The sequence below is a fragment of the Zingiber officinale genome, chromosome 3A (assembly GCF_018446385.1).
Source record: "Zingiber officinale cultivar Zhangliang chromosome 3A, Zo_v1.1, whole genome shotgun sequence".
In the NCBI taxonomy this organism is placed as follows: domain Eukaryota; kingdom Viridiplantae; phylum Streptophyta; class Magnoliopsida; order Zingiberales; family Zingiberaceae; genus Zingiber; species Zingiber officinale.
The window spans coordinates 648217-670676 of NC_055990.1; the positions used below are offsets into that span (position 1 = coordinate 648217).

At 40.7% G+C, this 22460-nt stretch overlaps 3 protein-coding genes across 3 annotated transcripts; all 3 read left to right on the forward strand.

Moving 5' to 3' along the window:
• Positions 1–6314: 6314 nt before the first annotated feature.
• Positions 6315–8412, forward strand: LOC122053441 (laccase-14-like). The gene is made up of 5 exons (XM_042615496.1): positions 6315–6466; positions 6569–6810; positions 6907–7038; positions 7130–8092; positions 8168–8412. Exons 1-5 carry the CDS (start codon positions 6393–6395, stop codon positions 8410–8412), a joined length of 1656 nt encoding a protein of 551 aa, XP_042471430.1. The 5' UTR covers positions 6315–6392.
• A 2752-nt stretch (positions 8413–11164) lies between these two features.
• On the forward strand, positions 11165–11840 carry LOC122053497 (rapid alkalinization factor-like). The gene has a single exon (XM_042615552.1). It carries the CDS (start codon positions 11264–11266, stop codon positions 11663–11665), a length of 402 nt encoding a protein of 133 aa, XP_042471486.1. The 5' UTR covers positions 11165–11263; the 3' UTR covers positions 11666–11840.
• Positions 11841–12760: 920 nt separating this feature from the next.
• On the forward strand, positions 12761–17985 carry LOC122050928 (probable magnesium transporter NIPA2). Its single transcript, XM_042611803.1, has 9 exons — positions 12761–13077; positions 13254–13389; positions 13517–13573; positions 14593–14683; positions 14766–14926; positions 15070–15197; positions 15267–15404; positions 16849–16941; positions 17648–17985. The coding sequence occupies exons 2-9, from the start codon at positions 13263–13265 to the stop codon at positions 17807–17809; spliced, it is 957 nt and encodes a 318-aa protein (XP_042467737.1). The 5' UTR covers positions 12761–13077; positions 13254–13262; the 3' UTR covers positions 17810–17985.
• Positions 17986–22460: the final 4475 nt, after the last annotated feature.

The following is a 22460-nucleotide window of genomic DNA, read 5'->3' on the forward strand; positions in this document are numbered from 1 at the left end:
TGGAAGTTGGCTTAAACTTAAATAGATTGTCAAACATCAAAAAGGAGGAGATTATTGGTGCAATCATGCCCTGAAAGTTTCAATGTGTTGACAATTATTTAAGTTTAGGTTAATACGTTGAAACTAACATGCATTGTGAGTTTGCAGGAAGAGTTTCTTGCAGGTTGGAAGACCAGATGCAAGAAGTCCAAGAAGGTCGAGGACTGGATTCTTGGTAAAAAGGTTTCTTGCAGGTCAGAAGACCAAATGCAAGAGAAGTCCGAGAAGGTCGGGGATCGGATTCTTGGCAAAAGAAGTTCCTGCAGGTCACAAGATTATATGTGTGTTAGGCTCACTATCAGAGATCGATTGGTGAATCGATTCAGACATGGTTGTGAGGCAGAATGCCTTTGAATCGATCAGCCGATCGATTGAAAGTAAGTCAATCGATCGGCCGATCGATCGGAAAGGATCTGCGCGAAACATAGAACCCTTCTGAATTGATCAGCCGATCGATTCAAGGTATTGAATCGATCGGCCGATCGATCCGTGAACATTCTGTGAAGCACAGAATCATCCTGAATCGATCAACCGATCGATTCAAGGTATTGAATCGATCGGCCAATCGATTCACAAAGCTGCGATTTCATGAGCAAATGGCTGAATCGATTCAAACTTTGCCCCAATCGATTCAAGTCAAATAAAAGAATCTGCACCGTTGATCTTGACGCGATGGCTTCCAACGGATACTTGTGAATCAATTGGGACATAATCTCAATCGATTCACGGCGACGGCAGCGTGAGAAACGGCTAGTTTTCTTGATGTTTAAAACGCTGGAAGAAAGAGGAATAAGCACCGATTAACGAAAAATACTGTTCTATTTCTCTGGTGTGAAGAATCCTTGAAGTGCTCAAGATCTCTCAAGCGTTGGAAGTTAAAGCTCTCAATCTCTCCAAGCTTTCAAATCTCACGCCACAAGGAAGAAGCTATTTCAAGTTTGTAAATCTTTTCTCTTCCTCATTGTAGTGAGTGTGAGCCATTTCCTTTTGAAGAGGAAGTTTTGTAAGTGTTGTAAGGTTTCTCCACCTTCGGTGTGATTCCGAGAATGAGGGTTTTTGAATAGTGGAAGTGTGGTAAGTGACGTGGATCCTTGGACTAGTCACCTCCTTGAAGAGGTGGATACCAAGTAAATATCGGAGTTAGCATTGGCTTCAAGTTTCCGCTGTGCAAAATCAAAGATCAAGAAAACGAAGTGAGTCATTCACCCCCCCCCCCCTCTAGCTCAACCGATCCTAACATTCCTCACCGCTTTCGAAGGGGCGCGGGCCGGTCAGCTAATGTTGACGTCATCCGAATCTCCTCGTGATACATGCAAATCAGTTCCATTAAGACCGAGCATGCGCCCATTAAATGTTGTCCTGTGGGATGACGACATGTGTCATCGGCCCAGTTGTCGCACGTCCGAGGTGACAGCTGTTGATGTGACATTTGGCGGTTCAAATTCGACGGTCGGATGTGTGCTCCGATTCCTGTGCCCTAGATCGGACGGCCCCGATCGGTCGCGCCCATCTTTATAAAGCCGCGTTGACGACTCCTACTTCCTAGTTGTTGCTTTCGTGTTCGTGTGTTCCGGCGATTGTCCGCGTCCAGTGCTCTGGCAATCGTTTGCGTTCGGCGCTCCGACGATTCCCTACTCTCTCCTTCGGCACTCCATTCTCCTGTAAGCTTTGAGTTCTATTCCGTCATCTTCCTTTCTTGCCTTTTGGCATTTTCTGGTGTGCCGTCGTTCTGTCCAGTGATCTTCCGCTTTATTTTTCCAGTGATTCCCTCAGCGACTCCTTCTGCTTCTCTGTTTTTTTATTATGGTCGGCTCCTCCCGCTTTATTTTTTCGGTTAACTAAAAATTTGTTATGTATATCTTTCCTTGACAGTTTTTTAATTTTCCCTTTGTGATATTTAAATTTCCAATGTAGTTCTTCATAATTTCTAAAATTCGAAGCAGAGAATTTTGAACATGTATGATTTTTCAAATTTTCTACTTCTATTTTCAAATTATCATTTTCTAGCTTTAATTTATCAAAATCTTCTAATGGACAAGATTTTGCTGGAATTAATTTTAACTCTATAATTTCTTTTTCTAATTTATAATAATCTTTAGTTAGTAATTTAACAAATTTAAATAACTTGTCAGGTGAGAGAGATAGTACCTGACTTAGCTTGCTGATCTCGTTGTCCGTAGCTCCCCTGAACTGCTGCTTTCTTCTGATGTAACTCCCCCTTCATCGATGCTCTCGATGCTCATTTTAGACGAGCTTTCTTCGTGTTCGTCTTCTGTTAGGTACTCGGCTATTAGAGTTGTTCCAACGATTTCCTCAGTCTCAGATTCTTCTGATGACTTGGTGTCCATCGAGGAATTGAATTCGGCTGCTTTTGGTTCTTCATGAAACTTCAAGAACTTTTCCCAAAGTTCTTTTGCACTCTAGCAGTCGCCGATTTTATCGAGATCTTCAAGCGATAGTACGCTTAAAAGATGAAATTCAGCCTTACCATTTGACGTAAAATCACCATGCTGCTTTTTGGTCCAGAGGCGTTCTTCGATTTCTTCTCCGTTCGTATTCTTCGGTGCTTCATAATCATATTTCATTATTAATAAAATATTAAAATCTATTTTAAGAAATACCTCCATTCGTCGCTTCCAAAATGTAAACTCCCTCTCGAACATTGGTGGGTAGATGTTAGCTCCGGTCATCTCATTGCTTCAGTCGGCAGTTAGTCATTCTGAGGCGTTCTGGCTCTGATACCACTTGTTAAGACCGTTGGCCGACTAGAAGGGGGGTTGTATAGCCCCTACACAAAAAATAGAGCAAACCTTTCTCAGACTTAAAAGAACACTTGCATAAACAAAATAAGAAATTAACTGAAAGACAGAGGCACTGAAGTTTTACTGGGTTACAACCAGGGAGATTGTTAATCCAAGGAAGTGGAATGCACTAATATCTCCTTCAGGCGGAGAAGTCTCTTTACAGCAGTGAAAGCTCAGAAAAGAAGAAGCTAAATGAAAACTGAAAACATACAAGTGTTGTTACTCAAAATGCTTGTTCTCTCTAGTTTCTGGGACCAAGGCTGTATTTATAGCCTTGGTCGGGGCGTTTGGAAGGGTTTCAAGCGCCTGGAGAGGAATAAAATTTTATCCCCTTTGCAACGGATCGCAGTCAAAAGTGATCCGGATATAATTTAATTTCGGGCGCCCGGAAGGGTTCCAGGCACTCGGAGTTTGGGCGCCCAGATTGAGTCAGGGCGTCCGAAACTAGAAAGTCAACCACATTGACTTTTTCAGTCCGGGCCTTCCGCTCCGACCGCACGCTTGGATGATTTTGGTCATCCGGAACAGAGCTCACCCCAACCCAACTTCCAGCCTTCTCCTCGAGCAAGCTTCCACTCCAGCTTCTCGTACCTCGGAATCGTCGCATGCTTCCTTCTCGTCCGCCAGCGTATTTTTCCACAGCTTCGTCCCTCGGACGCATTGAGCCCATCAGCTCTCTCCCGTGCTGACTTTCTTACTAGCTGCGTCTTTTGCTCCCCGAGCAATCTTCCGCTCTAGCTTCTCGTCCCTCAGAAACATCGCACGTTCCCTTCTTATCCATCGGTGTACTCTTCCGCAACACCCCGTCCCTCAAACACACCGAGTCCGTCGGCTCTCTCCCGTGTTGTCATTCTCGCTAGTTGCATCTTTTGCTCGACTTTCTGTCTTTCTAAGTTCCTGCACACTTAGACACAGGGTTAAACACAACAAGACATAATCTAACTTAGTTGATCACATCAAAACCACCTTGGGGCTCCAACACCTTCCACCAATAGGAGGCCACCGTACATCCTCTCTCACCCGACAAACCCTGACATTCGACATTCTCTAACAATATACAGACTTTGAAGGTATGCAGCGTTATATAAAAAGGGAGGTCATCTTCCTTAGCCAGGTACGCACTCGTCTTCAACAGTTCTTTTTCCATCATGCATTGTTCTTCTGGGGAAAAAGGACTTGACTTGAGCCTCGGAGGGCTGCGCCGGGAAATTTTTTTCTGATTTCTGATCTCTAACACTCCGGTTGTTTATCTGAGTGTATGTTGAGTTCAGGTACTACCGGTCCTCATACTTAGATTAGGGTGTTCCACGTGAGAGTTTGCTTTTCGGACGTGCATACACCGGGTGTGTCAAAGTCGTCTCTTCCTCAACACCAACGTCATCTTCGCCGACCTCCGTCTGACTCAGACGATTCCAGACAGGATTAACATATTTATACATTTGACACTATCCAAATTGTGACAAACTATTTTTGCGAGTCACATAAGCTTGGAGAGGGTGAATTTGGATAGTTTAACATGGAGGACTAAGTAGAAGCGCATCAACTACTAGGAGGTTTTGTCGAGTTGTTGTCAGAGGATTTTCCTCCGATGTTACCTCCTGATGACATTATTTTAAATTTGAAGATGAGTTATTTTCAACCCGGGATGACTAATGCAAATTTTTTTAATATTTAAGGTATTTCATCTTTTAGGATTTTGAACCTATATAAGCGTCTGTTTAGTTGATGTTAGGGAAGATCTTTTGTTAGTGAATAATTTTTTTTTTTAATAAAATCTAGTGACCCTGCCTTGCTTTTTTTCCACAATTGCTCTCTAACTTTAGCCACAGAATAATGGTTATTCTGTCCTGGGTCAAAATCTTTGCTGCAATTTTTGTTCAAAGACAAAAATTTTGTTCAGAATGACATGGCTTTTGAAGATATTAAAGCCTAAAATGTTTAACAGTTCTATATTTTCTAGGTGGCAAAGAACAAATGGCAGCATGGTTAGCAACTTTAGGACTGATAAGTGCCACAGGGAAAGGTGCTTCATCATGCTCTCCCTCCTGAGAGTATCTTGGTAGTAGAATCATGATTTTTAGTTGTCTTTTCGATATTCTGTATGAAACCTACAGAAACAAGACTGCTACTAGGATGATTCAATTTTCTCGCCCTCATTTTCACATTCATGCACAATAGCTTTCACTTTCATTTTCACTAGCTCCCTTTTTTATTTGTTAGAATCATGAATGCTCTATTGATCAAGAGATTACTTTGATACAAAGTATTGGAATGGATGAGTTCAATCGGGATTACTTTGATACAAACTATTGGGAGTATTGAACAGCTCAATTAACATCTTAATTTCCACTCTGCCGTTGGTCTTGACAATTTTGTCAAAGCATTTATTTCTTATTAACCATTTGATCGATCTTTATCTATCCTTCATTCAGCAATTTTTTTTTTTGTTCTTTTCGTCAATTTTCCTTTCAGTGCTTACTTTTCACCAAGGACGTTAACTCCTAAACCAAAATCAACTTTTGAACATTCTGAATGCTTATTGTTCACAAGCATAGTTTTCAATCTCATATATATATGTATATAAAAATCTTAATTATCTTTGACATTAGCTGTATTTTCCATCCTTGCAACAACAAACTCTTTTTCTACGAATCTCACATCAACACTAGAAACAATTTCCGCATACATCAAGAACACTGCATGCATTCTTATTTCTCCAACCAAAATATAAAAACAAAAACAAAAAATGGATAACTTTCTCAACGGATGTGAATGCATTGCATGAGTGGCATAAATTTGAAGGACTTTTAACCACCCTCTACCTGCTCCAGCCATCCCCATCTACAGTCGGTCGTTTTCTCATCACATAGTTGACCAGCTGGTTCATTCATGCGACGACTCCATGCGGCTTTAGTACGTGAGGGGAGCCGGATGAAGGGTGGAGCTTTGTCAGCTGCTTGAGGAGAAAGGCTTGTGCAGCCACCGCGACGCCGGCTCTCATCGGCCTTCGCTGAAAAGTGTGCCCAGGTACGTCCTCACACGGCTAGCCCTTCCATTAAACCAATGATATATGCACAAGGTTGGAATTAGCAACGGCAGGGGAGATTCTTTTGACATTTCGATCTGATTTTCTAGAAGTGTGGTTCCATCGACTGGTTTGATGGATTTTTTTTAATCTATTTTGTAGCACGGACAATCTATGAACTAACATGACACACAAACAAACAAAAAAAAATATTTGATTTCAATTTTTTTCTCTGATCAAACCAGAAAAAATGGACATGACCTGCGGCAGCCGAATCCTGCTGCTCGCCGTTGCTCTTCTTTGTGCTCTGCTCGCAGCAGATTCAGCAGTCGTGGAGCGCACTTTCCATGTAAGTAAACAGTAGCTACCTTTGATTTCTTTTCTTGCTCTGTTAAATCTGAACCAAAGATCGATAGTAATGACATTGAATTTGTGGCTTCGAGCAGGTCGGAAACTTGACCGTCAGCCGGCTGTGCGAGAGGAGGATCATCACCGCAGTGAACGGGACGCTGCCCGGCCCGACCATGAGGGTCCGGGAAGGCGACACACTGCTCGTGCACGTCGTCAACCTCTCGCCCTACAACATAAGTATTCACTGGTGCGTGCGATCCATCGAAGAAGAAGCTTTTTTTATTATTCAGAAAAAAATGGCGATTTCGATGGGTGTCAGAGTTTAATTATTTATTTACTTGGCGGGCAGGCACGGGGTATTCCAGAAGCAGAGCGGGTGGGCGGATGGGGCGAACATGATCACGCAGTGCCCGATTCGACCCGGCGGCAGCTACAACTACAGGTTCAACGTGAGCGGGCAGGAAGGCACGCTGTGGTGGCACGCCCACACCTCTTTCCTCCGCGCCACCGTCCACGGCGCTCTCATCATCCGCCCCAGAAACCACTCCTTCCCCTTCCGCAAGCCGTACCGGCAAGTCCCCATACTGCTCGGTGCGTACGTGCGTTACACCCCGAAAAGCTCGCCTTCTAGTTCTTGTCCTAATTTGGTGTCCTAATTTGGTAGGAATATGGCATGGGTGATTGCAGGCGAGTGGTGGAACGCCGACGTGGTAGACGTGGAAAAGCAGGCGTTCTTGACCGGCGGCGGCATCGTCAACATTTCCAATGCCTTCACTATCAATGGCAAGCCCGGCCACTTGTACACCCGATGCAAGAATCGTAAGCACGGATTGATATTAATCACTTCCTCCGAACTCTTTGGATTGAGGAATGGTGATTGATCCTTCTTTTTTTTTTTGTTCTTCAATAGGCATGTACAAACTTGAGGTGGTTGCCGGAAAGACCTACCTACTTCGCATCATCAACTCCGCAATCACCAGTCAGCTCTTCTTCAAGATCGCCGGCCACGCCTTCACAGTGGTCGCCGTCGATGCCAGCTACACCAAGCCCTACGACACCGACGTGGTGGTGATTGCGCCGGGCCAAACGGTCGATGCCTTGATTGTCACGGACGCTCCCTCTGCTCGCTACTACATGGCCGCTCGGCCCTACTTCAGCTCTCTCAACGGCCCGCCCAGCTTCGACAACACCACGGCCACGGCCATCATGCGCTACACCGACGCCGACGACGAGCCTCCGCAGATGCCACGTATGCCGGCGTTCAACGACACCTCCACCGCCCACCGGTTCTACACCAACTTAACCGGTCTTCGGAGGTCAGGGGCGCCCACCGTCCCCCTGGAGGTGGAGGAGCACATGTTCGTGACCTTCGTCCTGGGGGTGCTGCCCTGCGATCCAGCCCAGTTGGTGTGCAACAGGAGCCGAGGCACGTTGGGTGCCAGCATGAACAACGTCTCCTTCCTGTTCCCCACCGCCATGTCGCTGCTGGAGGCGCACTTCAGGGGCTTCCACGCAGAGTACCAATCAGACTTCCCAGACCGCCCTCCGGCGATGTTCGACTTCACGAACAACAGCTTGAACACCGATCCCCGCCTCGCTCCGCTCCTCCGCACGCAGAGGGGAACCAAGGTGAAGAAAGTGAAGTACAACGCGACGGTGGAGATGGTGCTGCAGAACACCGCCATTATCGGCATAGACAACCACCCCCTGCACCTTCATGGCTTCAACTTCTTCGTGCTCGCGCAAGGCTTCGGAAATTACAATGCCACGACGGCGAGAAGTCGATACAATTTGGTGGATCCACAAGTGAGGAACACAATTGGTGTACCTGCCGAAGGATGGGCTGTAATTAGATTTGTGGCCAACAATCCAGGTAAATTCAACTAACGTAACTACGTATATTGATATATAATCCATATCGATTAAGCTTTCTGTCATGTGTTTATAGGAGTGTGGATTATGCACTGCCATTTGGAGCAACACGTGCCATTAGGGTTAGCAACAGTTTTTGTGGTAGAAGATGGAATCACGCCGGACTCAGTTCTTCCTCCACCTCCTCCGGACTTAGTTCGGATCCTCTGTCCCGAACCCTTTCTGTCCCCGTGTCCCACTGCCGATCGGATGGTCCAGATTATATCTCAAGGATATCTTGCACATCACAAGGATACTGCACACATCTTAAAGATGTCATGATACCTTGAGATGTTATCTGGACCGTCCGATCGGCAGTGGGACATAGGGACAGAGGATCCGAACTACTCCGGACTTCCTTGCGTGTTAAAAGGAGATAAAGTAGAATTAACCAGTGGTATTAGCTATGCAACCTACCCATCCGTAAATATGTCTGTGATTAAATTTGTATGATATACATTACAATAAAGTGTAGGGGAGTTTTAAGGCGAGAGATACGGGATATAATGAGTAGACCCTAGGAAAATATGGTGGTCAAAATTAAGATGACGTGGTGGTTAAAGTCAAGGAAAAATGACATTCCCCGCCCGACTTTATTATTTGCACAGCGTTAAGACTAAGTTTATTCCTGAACTGGGAATCGAGCATGTCTAATCGTTCAATAGTCGAGAAAGTTTATGGGGTATACAACCCACCTCACAATCGACCAACTATATGTCTGTAAAGCATAAGGGTCAACCTCCCCGATTCTTATAAATCTCTCTACACACATCCTATCGATCTTATTACTGGTCATCCCTATGGGTTTCCACATGACAATATGCTTGTGTATTTATTCTGTAATAGAACCAGACGGATTTATATGGCTACATATTCGTCTCTTATATGCACAAGTGTAAGGTAGCTATCTTTATAAATCCGGACAGAATTCCAAATCTCAGGTTCACTTTTCCTACATTTTATAATACTAATGATTGGTTTAAAGTACTGATCGAACCTCTCAGAGTATAGCTCTATCACTCTGGGCAGCCAGACATGTATACAAGATCAATCGGGCCTAAGACACTTAGCTTCGTATTACTTTTCGAACGGATTTCCAGCACGCCCAATGCATTATATTATTTTTCAAACGGATTGCTAACACCATTCATTACATAGCCAGGCAACTTAATGCGAGGACAGACATAAAGACAGTCGACCTTATAAGTCTACCGAGATATACTCTGCAGATAACATGAGCAAATAATCCTAATAACTTGTCAAAATAACAATCATATGTTAGAAAATATTCCTTTAGAACTTTCTTCGGGAATTATCATGTTTCTCATTAGCCGACCACGTCATAGCATATTCTTTTAATCACCTTGTCAATGACATAAGTTATAAACGACAAAAGAGGTATAAATGTGGCTAATGAAGATTCCTTGAACAATTATTGAACATTACCTAGGTTATACACTCTCATTGCTCAACAACCTCTGATATTCTGTGTTGCCTAATGATTACAGAGGATATAAGAAGTGACATATAAAGGCGTCCTCCCCGTTGACAAGGCACGCTATTTCAACATCTAAGGTTTACTCTCACGTGTACATTTTCTACTATTCTTTATTTGTCCGTCGAAAATTCATACTAACTTGAATGTCGTAAGCCTTGGTAAGAGACCCCGCCCTTAGGGGGCGTTTGGTTTAGGGGAATAGGAGTGGGGAATGGGAATGAGAATCATTGATTGTCATTGTTAATGTTTGGATTATAGGAATAGGAATGCAAATAAGGGAACAAATCCTTGAAATTGTGTAATAACTCATTCTCATGTACCTCCCCTTCAATGAGTCATTACCCTATTTTCATCAATCAAAATATTCCCTTATTCCAAAAATACCCTTGACCTAAAACTAAAATTTTCTCCCTTAATATCAAATATCAAAATATATTTATTTATTTTTTTTCTTTCATATCACTTCTCTCTCCTTGTTCTCTCTCATCATTTTATCACACACTTTCTCTCTCCTTAATCTCTCCTATCACACTCTCTTTCTTCTTTTTTCTCATCATACTTTCTCTCTCATCATACTTTCTCTCTCCTCAATCTCTCTTGTCACACTCCCTCCTTTTTTTTCTCAACGCACTTTCTCTCTCATCATACTTTCTCTCTTTTCAATCTCTCCTATCATACTATCTTTTTTTCTCATCACACTTTCTCTCTCATCATACTTTCTCTCTCACCATACTTTCTCTCTTCTCAATCTCTCTCATCACACACTCTCTCCTCATTTTTCTCATTACATTTTCTCTCTCTTCATCCTCTCCCATCATATTTTCTCTCACATCATATTTTCTCTCTCATCTTCTCTCATCATGCTCTCTCCTATCACACTCTCTTTTCTCATTTTCTCTCAGCACATTTTCTCTCTCTTCATTCTTTCTCATCACACTTTCTCTCTCATGAGACTTTTTCTCTCATCATTCTCTTTCATCATATTTTTCTCTCACATTCATCTTTCTCTCATATCTAATTTTTTCTCTTATTTTCTTTTAAGGGTAAAAAAGAAAATTTTAATTTATTCCGATAGAAAATATGTAACTAACCAAACATTACTTTTAAGAATGATATCCATGCTCATATCCATTCCTATTACATAATATAATGATTCTCATTCCAATTTCTATTTATAGGAAAGAATCAAATGCCCCCTAAGATCCTGTTTACTCATTCTAGTATACCCAAGGTCAAAGGAAAATCTATCCTAGGTTAAAAAGGTCTTTCTCAATTAATAATTAAGCCATCGTTATCAGCACCTCATGTCTTCCGTCTTACACAGGCTTAAATACAATCATGAAATTAATACGTGAATTAGAAACTAACAAAGTGTATGTAAAAAAATTGAAAAAGGCTTTGTTCCCACTCCACGACTCACGAGTTCGTGTTGTTCTCGATCAAATCCAACTGCTGCACTCACCGTCCACTACGCACGCGACGCCACAGTAGTGTGGATTCATGATTTGCTCGCTTCTGCTTCACTGTCTGTCCATGAAACCAGAGTTGGTGGCACAGCTGACAACTCATTAACTCATGCCTCCACCCGAACAAGCTGCCAAAACAAGAGCAGCGAGATCTTAGAAGAAGCTAGCCATGTCAAAATCCCTGCCAGCTGCTGCTTCTTCTTCTCCTTCCCCAAACATGCATCCTCTGCTTCCCCTGTTCCTCCTCCTCCTGCTGCTGCAGCAGCAGCAGACCTCTGCAGAAAGTGCAGCCGCGGGGGCGCTGGCTTGCGGTGGGAATGGAAACGGAAGGGGATCATGCTTGGTCGAGCAGGGCATGGCCGTGGAGATGGAGCTGAGCTCGGAGGAGAGCAGGAGGCTGCTGTGGGCCGTCACGGAGAAGAAGTACATCAGCTATGACGCTCTCAAGGGGGACTCCGTGCCCTGTTCCAAGCCCGGAGTCCCTTACTACAATTGCCACACCTTCCCCACCGCCGGCCCCTACACCAGAGGCTGCCAAGTCATTAGCGGCTGCAGAGGCGACACTCCTTAGCAGAAAAGCCCCCTTCGGCACATGAATTAAGCTTCAGGAGAGATCAAGAACCCTACTCAATTACATATTGTTCTAAGCATTACGATGTTTGCAATGCCACTCTTTCTCGAGAGGATGCAAGTTCTTGCAGCTTCTCGCCTGCAAATATAATCTGATCGTACAATTTGATTGTCAATTTAGTAATGAACTTGGGATTCCATCTTAAAGATGCTGGAAAGATGAACAGAACAAATCAAAAAAGGAGCAAGGATTCTTCTGAGATCTCTACGATACCATTTTAGAAATTTTTTTTGCAGATCTTCTCTACATCAACCCCTCTTTCTATAAAAAAACAATAACTCGTAGTATGAAATCGATGAAAAAGATCCAAACCAAATAGAACATGAGCACCTTTGTAAGAATGGGATTCTAGAGTTTTGTCTGTTTAACCACTTACATCTATCATAATTAAAAAGTTAATTAATTAATTATTATGAAAAACAATATGCTAATCATCATTTATTAATTCGTCGGCAGACTTTTAAGTAGAGAAGAAGATTTTAACTCCCAAAAAATTTGAGGTGCGGAGGAAAAGTAGAAACAATCTAATAATTTAAGGGGAAAAAATGTTTTGGGAGCTAAAGTAGCATAGTTTTTTATTTAAATAAATAAATAGATTCATTTATATTTATATATTTATAATTTCTTATTAAAACAATAAAACATAAGTAAATAAAGTCAGTACTGTAATTAAACAAAAACGCTTACGTTTTTATTATTTATTAAATCACCTATTATAATTAATTAAATGAAGGCGCATGGAACACTTACTATAATTTTTTTTAAAAAAAAAAAACGTCACCAAATAAAATAATTATAATTAAATGATTATATTTCCTTTTTACTTATTTTTTTTTTAAAAATAAAGTTAAATACCAAGTGTATATATAAGTAATAATCTTGCCTTTTAATCATATATTTAATGTCATAAAATACGCATACGTGAATTAGAAACTTTCCTGGACTTATTCGGAAACCACGAACGCGCATTGCACTGGGAGATCGAGAAAGGTTGTACTCCGCCGAACTCGGAGCGTCCTTTCATTTCCTATTGAAAGAGAAGAGAAGAGAAGAGGAGAGGAGAAAGGAGAGAAGAGACGCGAAGAGCAGAGAAGGAAGGTATCGCATTCCGTTCCTTGTCTCATCTGATCCAAACCCAGCCACGCGGCACCACTCGCCGTCGCATCCTTGGAGTCCGTTGGGCGGCACGGGCATTTCGGTGTCGGCGTCTCCGAACCTGATGTTTGGGTCTTTCCCGTCGTTTCCTGCGCAGCGAATGAGCTAAATCGGATTCAAAAGCTTGGTCTGGGCGTCGGTTGACGAAAACGAGCGAGGCAAAACCATCTGTCTCCTCCTTTCCTTTGCTATACTCGGTAGGCGTTTGCGGAGAACACGACGGTTCTTTTGTTGCGCGTACTGTGATTTGGCGTTTAGTGCTCTGTTTCTCCCGAAATCTGTTCGTCTCTTGTTCTTCAATTACCACGAGAGGTTTGCAGCAATTTTGAAAAATATTCTTCCTTGAATAGTGCTGTTCGTCTTGGTGATTCAGGCTTAAACAATGGTAATATCCACTGATAATGTTCGGGGCTTTTCTCTGGCCCTTTCCTCAAGCGTTTTTATCGGATCAAGCTTTATAATAAAGAAGATCGGTTTAAAGAAGGCAAGCTCCTACGGAATCAGTGCAGGTTGTTTTTTTTTTTTTTTGCTCTTCTTAATCATCATTTATCTTGCACCATCAATTTCACTACTTGATTTTGAATGAACTTGTACGTTTGTTGATGTATATAATTTGGTATGTATTTTTTTTTCCAGGTTCCGGAGGATTCTCATATTTATATGAGCCCTTGTGGTGGCTGGGAATGGTTACTAGTGAGTTTCTAAACTTTGTTGTATCTTGCATGCCTATTTTATCAGATATTATAATCTTGTGTACCGAATGCTACATGCTGAGGCAAACAAAAAATCAATATGGACACCAAGAATTGTACCATAATAAAATCAGCTATGGTTCCTACCTCCTCCTACATTCCTCCTTTCCTAGACCGAGCTCAAAACAGAAGACATAAGAGGGTCTGTCATTTCACATCACCTGTGAATTGTGATGATAGTTATGTTTTCTTAAAGGGGAATGCAAGATTTAGCCAATATCTATCTTCTACTCAGAATTGTTAAATATCTATTCATATTGCAAATCCTTTCTGTCAATTACTGAATCGTGAATCATAATGTTCACTTAAGATGATTGAAAAGGTACCTACCTAGATGTGATTTTTTTTATATCTTTAAATATATAAAATAATGCAGTATCATACTGGAGCACATTGAACATGATTCATAATAATAATATAATAAATCCAGGCTTACTTTGAACAAGAAAAAATAAAAAATTCTGTTTCTTGTTCCACAAAATGACATTTTTCACTCTCAAATACTAGAAAATCATTGTTGGGTCCCCTTTTCCTGTTGACCTGAAATTTTGATGGTAACATTGCTACTAAAGTAGTGCTGTCTTAGAAAAGACCATTTCTTATTTATCTATCTTTGCATTAAGATGTTTATTCCTACCTCTTGCAAAAAGTATGGTAAGGTTGCGTACAATGGATCCTTCCCCGGGACCCCGCATGGCGGGAGCTTCGTTCACCGGGCTCCCTTTTTTTTGTATTAAGATGTTTATTGTTAACTAGGGATTTGTTATTTTTTTATATATATTTAAGAAAATTTAGCCAAAAGAGAATAACAAATATTCCAATACTGCTCATTCTTCTAGTAATGGATATTGGCTTCCTCAATTACAGTCGTTACTCTATTGTTCTCAGTGAAAATAAGTTCTTCATGGGCTCATTTATTTTTATTTTTAACTAACTCATTTATATGTTTTTTTCTTCTAGTGATTGTTGGTGAGGTTGCTAATTTTGCTGCATATGCATTTGCTCCAGCAATACTTGTTACTCCTTTGGGAGCTTTGAGTGTTATAGTCAGGTATGGCACCATGTTGCTCTGTAAGAAATTGTTTGTTTTAGAGTAAATGGTCTCTCTTTCTTTCTAAACCTAGTTCATGCAGTGCAGTGCTTGCACATTTTGTGTTGGATGAGAAGCTACACATATTTGGTGTCCTTGGTTGTGTCCTTTGTGTTGTGGGATCAACTAGTATAGTTTTGCATGCACCTCAAGAGAAGAATATTGAGTCAGTTAAGGAAGTGTGGGACCTAGCTACAGAACCAGGTAGCACTAAATTTATTTGCCAAAGGGATTACAATGCCAAGCATAATTTTCATTTTGATAGTTGTTGATTCTATAAATTTCATTAATAAATGCTCGTCCCTATTGCTTTCATGCATTCTTATCAATATTTGATGTTTTCACAGGTTTCATTGCTTACTCATGTGTGGTTATCATCCTAGTAATTGTTCTAGTTATACAGTTCGCTCCGCGATATGGTCGAACGCATTTGATTGTCTATGTTGGCATTTGCTCATTGATGGGCTCTTTGACAGTATGTTATTTACTCCACACAATATATATTCAATGATTTCTAGTTTTCTCATTAAGCATTGGTTCACAGGTTATGGCTGTCAAAGCAGTGGGTATTGCTTTAAAGCTTACGTTTTCTGGAATGAATCAATTTGTATATGCTCAGACTTGGTTTTTCACAGTTGTCGTGATAACTTGTTGTCTTTTTCAGTTGAACTACTTGAACAAGGTAAATCCAGTTCACTCATGCAACTTCATTCTCTTAACATCAAGAAACTCTGATACTTAAGAAATGTGACACAAAAAAATCAAAGTGACTATGAAATAAAATATTCTTTACTTTGAATTTTTTTAGCTTTTGGGCAGATTTGAGTTTGTTGTATGTGACCTCGACTACAATTGTATTATAAAAAGAGAAAATTTCATTTTGCCCCATACATCTCACTCACTATTCCCTTTTAAACCCCCTCCCCTCTCTCTGTCCCTAAACATTTCCCAACTTCCTACTCAACCATAAATATCCCGAAAGTTATTATAACTCGTCTGAACCATCTAGAACTTTGGGTGGATCACTAGAAAAATAGTGTTTGGATGAATGCAATTTTTCTTCAATAAAAGTGTTTGGATGCCTGATGGGCCAAGATTTTTGAGAAACCGAAGAGTTGTATAAAGTTTTCAGGAGGAATTGTAGGTTCTAAAGATTGAGTAGTAGTCAATTTAAACATGAAGTTTGCTGAGTGGTTTTTGTTGCAACGTAATATATTCAAACCTTTACCTATAACTGTTCCAAAGAAGAAAGCTACAAACCATCAGAGACCAAGTTCCATCCATGTTAACTACAGACTACTAGTTTGCGTCACGTGGGCAAAGTTTTATTCAATGATGATACAATGAATAGTCTCAGTTATCAGCTCAATAAGTAGAACATAACAAAAGAAGCATATTGTTGGTTGCCACGATGTGTGTCCAATGCTATTCTCTATGATAAAAATCTGTATTATATACTTGTATGACTCATACTGTATACTGACTAGCATAACTTGTGCATTTGAGTTAGATATAACAAATTTGAGGCCAGGATAAGGCAGAAAAATTGATGGTTAAAAATAAATAAGAACTTCTGTATGTATGTCCAAGGTAAAACACTGCTAGCAAACAAAAGAATGAATGGAGAAAAAACATTGTTATAATAAGGATAAGGCAGAAGTTATCTTATAGTAAACAAAGGAAGCTAAGATGCAGTAAGATGAAGATAAGCTCAACAGAAATTCAAAAGTACATTTAACAGACAGCATAAGCAAGTACACCGCTAAATCTGCTTCTTGAATGAATAAGGTATCATATTCTGATGGCCACTATCCTGTTTGTCAAAGTATCTATTGTTGGTTTCACAATTCATTCATAATATTTTTGTTAATCATATTTGCATGAGTTAAATATGAACTATCCCAGTAAGGATATTTGCTTAGAAATGCCCAAAGGATCCTTGTGCATGAAGTGTTCATTCTAGAATAATTTTTCATGACATGAAGATTGCTATAATAGCATATTCATGAGCTACAAGGAACTTGATCATTATGGAATTGAACAATAGGATTAAGAAAACATTTTTATCTTCTGCATATGTAACAGCTTGGAGTGGTCTAAGGTTCTAACATACACACAATTTGCAGGCATTGGACACTTTCAACACTGCAGTGATTTCTCCTGTCTACTACGTTATGTTCACTACTCTCACTATATTTGCCAGCATGATCATGTTCAAGGTAAGTTGAAAAAAATTGTCCATTTTTCTAGCAACTTCTTCACATTATTGACATTGGACCTTCGCACCAATTCAACATACCTTATTTGGGGCCAATGAAGTTAATATTTCCACATATATCTGAATGTGATTTTTCTTCCAAAAAAAGACCTTTTTTCTGAGAGAAACCATCACTACAATGGGATTCAGGGGGAAAAACACATTAACTTCAATGAAGTTTGCTCATGGTACTAGGCCACAGATTTTTATTTTTTGTGAAATTCTAGCATTTTATTTTGTATCAACTGAGTGCAGGCAATAAGAAAAGAAATGACAAACTAAGTTTGAGCCGTATTGCATTATTATGCTGCTGTATTTATCTAATTGAAATTGCTCTATTTCATGATTATGTTCAATATCACTTCTTTGGACCTAGATTGTCAGCAGTATGAGTTGCAGCATGTCCTAGTGCTGATTTCTCTAGACCTTCTGACATCAAAATATGATGGCTTTATGAAATAAATCATTTCGGAGCCAACAATAGCTCAATGTTCATGACCAAGTGTTACTGCACTCTCTTTGGAATAAGTCGTAAAAGGGAGAAATGACCATCACCTGCTGAATCCTTATTACACTACATGTTCAAGTAATTGCCATATTGTTTTGTGGAGACAATTATTACCTTGATTTTTGAAAGATTTCTTTTGTCTAATTTGTTATTGTTTCAGGACTGGTCTACACAGAATGCATCACAGATTGTTACGGAGCTTTGTGGCTTTATCACAATTCTCTCAGGAACTTTCCTTCTTCATATGACAAAGGACATGGGGAATCCTGTGACCACAGAGCCAACCAGATTGACGGAGAGAGAACTGTCAAACCACCACTAATCACACTTGTTTTAGCTGTCTTGTTACGGTCGCCGATGAATTGGCTCCATCACTAAATTGCATTTTTAGGAGATTTCTTGATTAGCTTAATCTCGCTAAAATGCAACAGAAAGCCTCTTCTTCAGTTAACAAGCTCAAGACACCTTGAGATGACCTCATACTTGATTTCCCAGATTCCTTGAAACGAGTTTATACATGTTTGTCAGTTAATATTTCTTCCTTTTGTTTTTTTTTTTTTCTTCTTCTGTACATAAACAGCAATTGCTTCAAACTGATACTGTGCAGAAAGAACTAAACAAGTCTCGAGTCAACGTTTGTTTTATCAAATTTTCTGAATTAACATGGCAACCCTTTTCTCTTATGCATTGCTAGCTGAAAGACTTGTACAGAGCGACATTTCAGTTCATATCTGTGTTTATCTTTGCATATTGAGCTTCATTCCTTGCTGCCGCTGCGTGTAAGCTTCTTCATCCCTTTGAAGACTTTGGAGAGCTTTGCCAAATTGCGCTTCCCCATCCCCAGATTCATCTTCCCGGCGGACAGCCGGAACGCGTCTAGGCAGCACAATTGCACAGCACTTGGCTCCTCTTCTTCCTCCTGCTTCACTGCATCTCTCTCTTTCTCCTTCTTCACCTTCTTTTTCCGACTGGTTTTGGCGGCGTTCGGATCGGCATTGGCCTCGTAAGCCTCCCAAAGCAAATCCATGTCTTCCTCGCCTTCCGCCACCTCCCGCTCCTTGCACAGCTTCTGCGTCATCCTCTCCTCGTAAAGCTTGCACGCCAGCGTCCTCTTCCACTCTCTCTCGTTCCTCACCGACCCGTACCTTTGAAGGCTTTCGACCGATTCGCTGCTGTCGCTGTGGCTGCGGTTTCTGGTTGGGCGGAGCGCGGAATCGCTTCCGCTCTGGCTCGGCTGCTCTGTTTCACGAGCAGAGACAGCGTGGTCCGTCAATGGTAGCTGGCCGAACACCACCTCCGCGGCGCTCCCGCGGGAGCTCGGACTTGCGTCGTCAATCGGCGAGAGGACGAGGGACGCGAATTGCTCTAAAAGATCGATCTTTTCGCTGCCCCGGAGCCCGTCCTGCAGCGCGAGGAGCACAATGCGGGAAGTCGCGCCGAGGAACCGGGGTGCCGCCGTCGCCTCATTGCGGTCGAGGTAGGGGGAGGCGGTGAGGAGGAGGAAGAAAAGGGCGGAGGTGGAGAGGAGGAGCGGAGACAGGTAGCGGAGGAGCGGGAGGAGGCGAGGAAGGAAGAGGAACAAGTAGGTGGAGTGCAGAGGATGGGAGGCCAAGAAAGACAAGAAGGAAACGATGTCGAAGAAGAGGATGGCCGAGAGGTGGGCGACTGAACCACCACAGCTGCGCAACCGCTGCATCGACTCGACTCGACTCGATCGTTGCCGTTGCAGGCTATCGCTAGAAAAGAAGGCGAGTGGAAGGAGGACGACGGAGCGGTCACTTTTGGTGCGCTTCCTTTTCCAATTCCGGTCGGTGCAGCGACAGCGAAAGCCAGGAAAAAGCGAGGAAAGAAAATGAAAAGACAGGAAGAGTTTGCAGTGTCTAGGCGTGAATTGTGGGGAAGCACAAGCAACCAGCGAGGGACCTTCACATGAATTTTGCATGAGGAGTTTTTTTTTTTTTCCATTTTTCCTACAGATCTGCTACGACGAGCACTGTTGATGCAGCGACAAGAAACACACTTTCTGTCACAGTACTGCTTTTGGCATTTCATTGTCAAAAAGGTCCAATTTAATCATTCTCAATTGCTTTCATCAACTCTGGCCCCTCATGCATGATGAACTTCCAGTACCGACCCCGTGGGTCATCCGAGACGATATGGGACGGGAGTTGTTGCAATAAGGTCATCGGGTCGAAACTCAGTGACAGTGGGGGAATAAATTCTCTATCCCTGTATCTCACCCGGTCTGTCCCATACTAGCTCGGGTGCTGCGATTTACCTCCCTCACGATGGTCGTGGGTCCGGTCGGTAGGGGCCATGGGGACGAGGGCTTCGTCTTTTACTGCAATGATGAACTTCCAGTACCACCCCCATTCCAAAAAGCTTCTTCTTCGTCCATGGTGTCTCCAGTTGACGACGAGATCAAGTATACAGTGTGGAGTGACGTATAGATTGATGTGATGAGAGTATCCCGGGGCTTCTACCGGTCGCAGACGACCTCGAGTAGGAGTAAGCCACCTTAGCCCAATCCGACAAGGAGACCACATCAATTGCTCGAATCATCAGGTGGGAGTGTGTAGTATGGTCTGGCCCGGGCCAAGTATAAGGGAGAACTAATAAGTGAGAGAGTGTGGGAATGGGAAGACACGCTTTGATTACGTGGGGAAAATTGTCGGAAGTGCGTTATGAGGTCTCTATCCACTTTCCTCCCTCTTCTTATAAAAAAGTTGTCCTTGCGGATTGACGGTGGTATGTTATTCATCTTAGAGCATCACTCTTCTGTTTTTTCACTTAGGTGCGTCTCGAAGTATTTTTAAAATTCAGTTCATAAAAAAAAATTAGTTTTTTTAAATATCAGTTATCATAGTTCAATTCAATTCGGTTTTAATCTCCCTTCTAATTTTACTTTTGTTATCGTAGTTCTCCTGTCCACCCTATCCATCCGCTAAGTGTAGAGAAGCTCCTAACTAATTATGATATTCGTCGTCCCTCCAACTTCCACACCAGTCGAATGTGGTGCTCCATTGTTCTCCCTCTCCATCCGATCTAATATCCATTGCCAATCTGATAAGAGTTGACCGATAAGAAATGACTCGACGACAAGAGTATGTATAGTGACTTATCCATAGTCCTCAAAGAATCAGCCCATTACTTACCCAATTTCAATCAGATCATAGATGATTAATGCCCTGTTTCCTTCAAAGTTTGGATCGAACGAGCGAAGAGAAGATAAAAGAGAAAGAAGGGGAGAGAAACAAATTATGTAGAAAGCGTGCAGAAGGGAGAGGGAAAGGATGAAAAAAAAACTATGAAAAGAAGAGAAAGAAACTGCCAAGGGAGTCGCCGGAGAGGATCGATCAGACATGAGGCGGGCGAAGCCCTTCGTGCATGCCGGTTCCTTGGGCGTCTTTGTCCTCGTCACCACTGCAGGTAGGTCCGACCCCAGCGAGGTCTGAACCGAACCCAGTCCGAACCTGAAACCGGATCAATGATTCGGATAATTGTTGGCCAACTTCTGATTCAAAAACCATAACCGACCCGACAGGATGCAGAGCTGATTATGGTTCAATCCCTCAAAAAATCATCAATCGGTGGCTAACTACGGGTTCGAACTAATGGTTCAAGTTTAGTTTTTTTTATTGGATAGTTAGAACCGACAATTTTAACTGTTAGAACCATCGTTGGGATGAAAGAGAGAAGAGTTTTTTATATTTTTTTAATGGTTTAGTTCATTTAGCCATTTTTTTTATTAATGACTTTTAATGTCTATCACTATCCAAATCATATAAATAGAGAACTTATTTCATTATTTTTATACACATCTTCTTTCTCAATTCCATAATTTCTAAACATTTTCTCTTTGAGTTCCGACTATAATTAAAGGAGGCCGAGGTTAAGAAGAAGTGCAAGAAAGTTTATCATCTTTATCTCAAAAGGGCAAAGAAATAGCAAATCCGAACATTCAATACACCAATGATGAAATTTAGCAACTTTTGAATCTGACTGCGACACCCAAAACATAAGAAAGTATAGATGCAATTATTTCTAAAGTTGGGAAAATCCCTCTTTTAAAATATTCTATTTTTAATTTACTAGATATTTTAATAAGATTACTCTTCCGTTGGAAGAATTGCACCTACAAATTCTAAGTCGGGAGAGATTATGAGTTATTAAAACGACACGTAGAAGTGAAACATTCACAAAAATATAACATTTACCGTGCTCAAGCATAATTATCTAGGTTTTTTATTCCGAAATAGGTAACTCTAGTTGATTTTTATATTATGATAATAAATAATTAAAAGTATCATTAGTTAGATTTATTCCCATATAATATCTTTCATTTAATTCTAATCTAAATATATTTTTAATTTTTTTAAAAGAATATTCTAATCCGCCTAGTAAATATGTTACTAAAACTACATTTACAAAAATAATTAAAAGATCAATAAAACAGGAAAAAAATTAATTGAAGAATTTAGTAAATTAAATCATAAATTTTTTATATTCCGATATATGAAGATCATTGGGTATTTATATATATATATATATATATATATATATATATATATGAATATGACTTACCATTAGATCGAAAACTCATATAATATCTAAAAGAAAATTGTTAATCTATACATTTCGATGAATCACATAATATTCATAACATCTCATAATTATTATATTTAATTTTAGAAGAATATGAATTAAATTATAAAATATTTTTAATATCATTTATAATAATGCTATCGAAATAATATTATATATAATATTAGAAATTATTTATATGATATTTATAAAAAATATAATATAAAATATGGAATACAACATAATATTATTTTTGAAACACGAAATACTAGTAACAGTAATTTAAAACTTATAAAAGCAAAAATTTTATTAAATGAATGGATGAAATGTCCATGAAAACTACAAGTTCTAGCCATAGACTTCAGAAGTATTTTATGATTTTTTTTATT

Bases quoted from the DNA above. Each gene is read 5' to 3' on its own strand.
- LOC122053497 (XM_042615552.1), top strand. From the start codon at position 11,264: ATGTCAAAATCCCTGCCAGCTGCTGCTTCTTCTTCTCCTTCCCCAAAC.
- LOC122050928 (XM_042611803.1), top strand. From the start codon at position 13,263: ATGGTAATATCCACTGATAATGTTCGGGGCTTTTCTCTGGCCCTTTCC. The intron at 13,574-14,592 runs GTGAGTTTCTAA...TTTTTCTTCTAG, and splicing joins GTGGCTGGGAATGGTTACTA to TGATTGTTGGTGAGGTTGCT. The intron at 15,405-16,848 runs GTAAATCCAGTT...CACAATTTGCAG, and splicing joins AGTTGAACTACTTGAACAAG to GCATTGGACACTTTCAACAC.
- LOC122053441 (XM_042615496.1), top strand. From the start codon at position 6,393: ATGAGGGTCCGGGAAGGCGACACACTGCTCGTGCACGTCGTCAACCTC. The intron at 6,467-6,568 runs GTGCGTGCGATC...CTTGGCGGGCAG, and splicing joins TACAACATAAGTATTCACTG to GCACGGGGTATTCCAGAAGC. The intron at 8,093-8,167 runs GTAAATTCAACT...ATGTGTTTATAG, and splicing joins ATTTGTGGCCAACAATCCAG to GAGTGTGGATTATGCACTGC.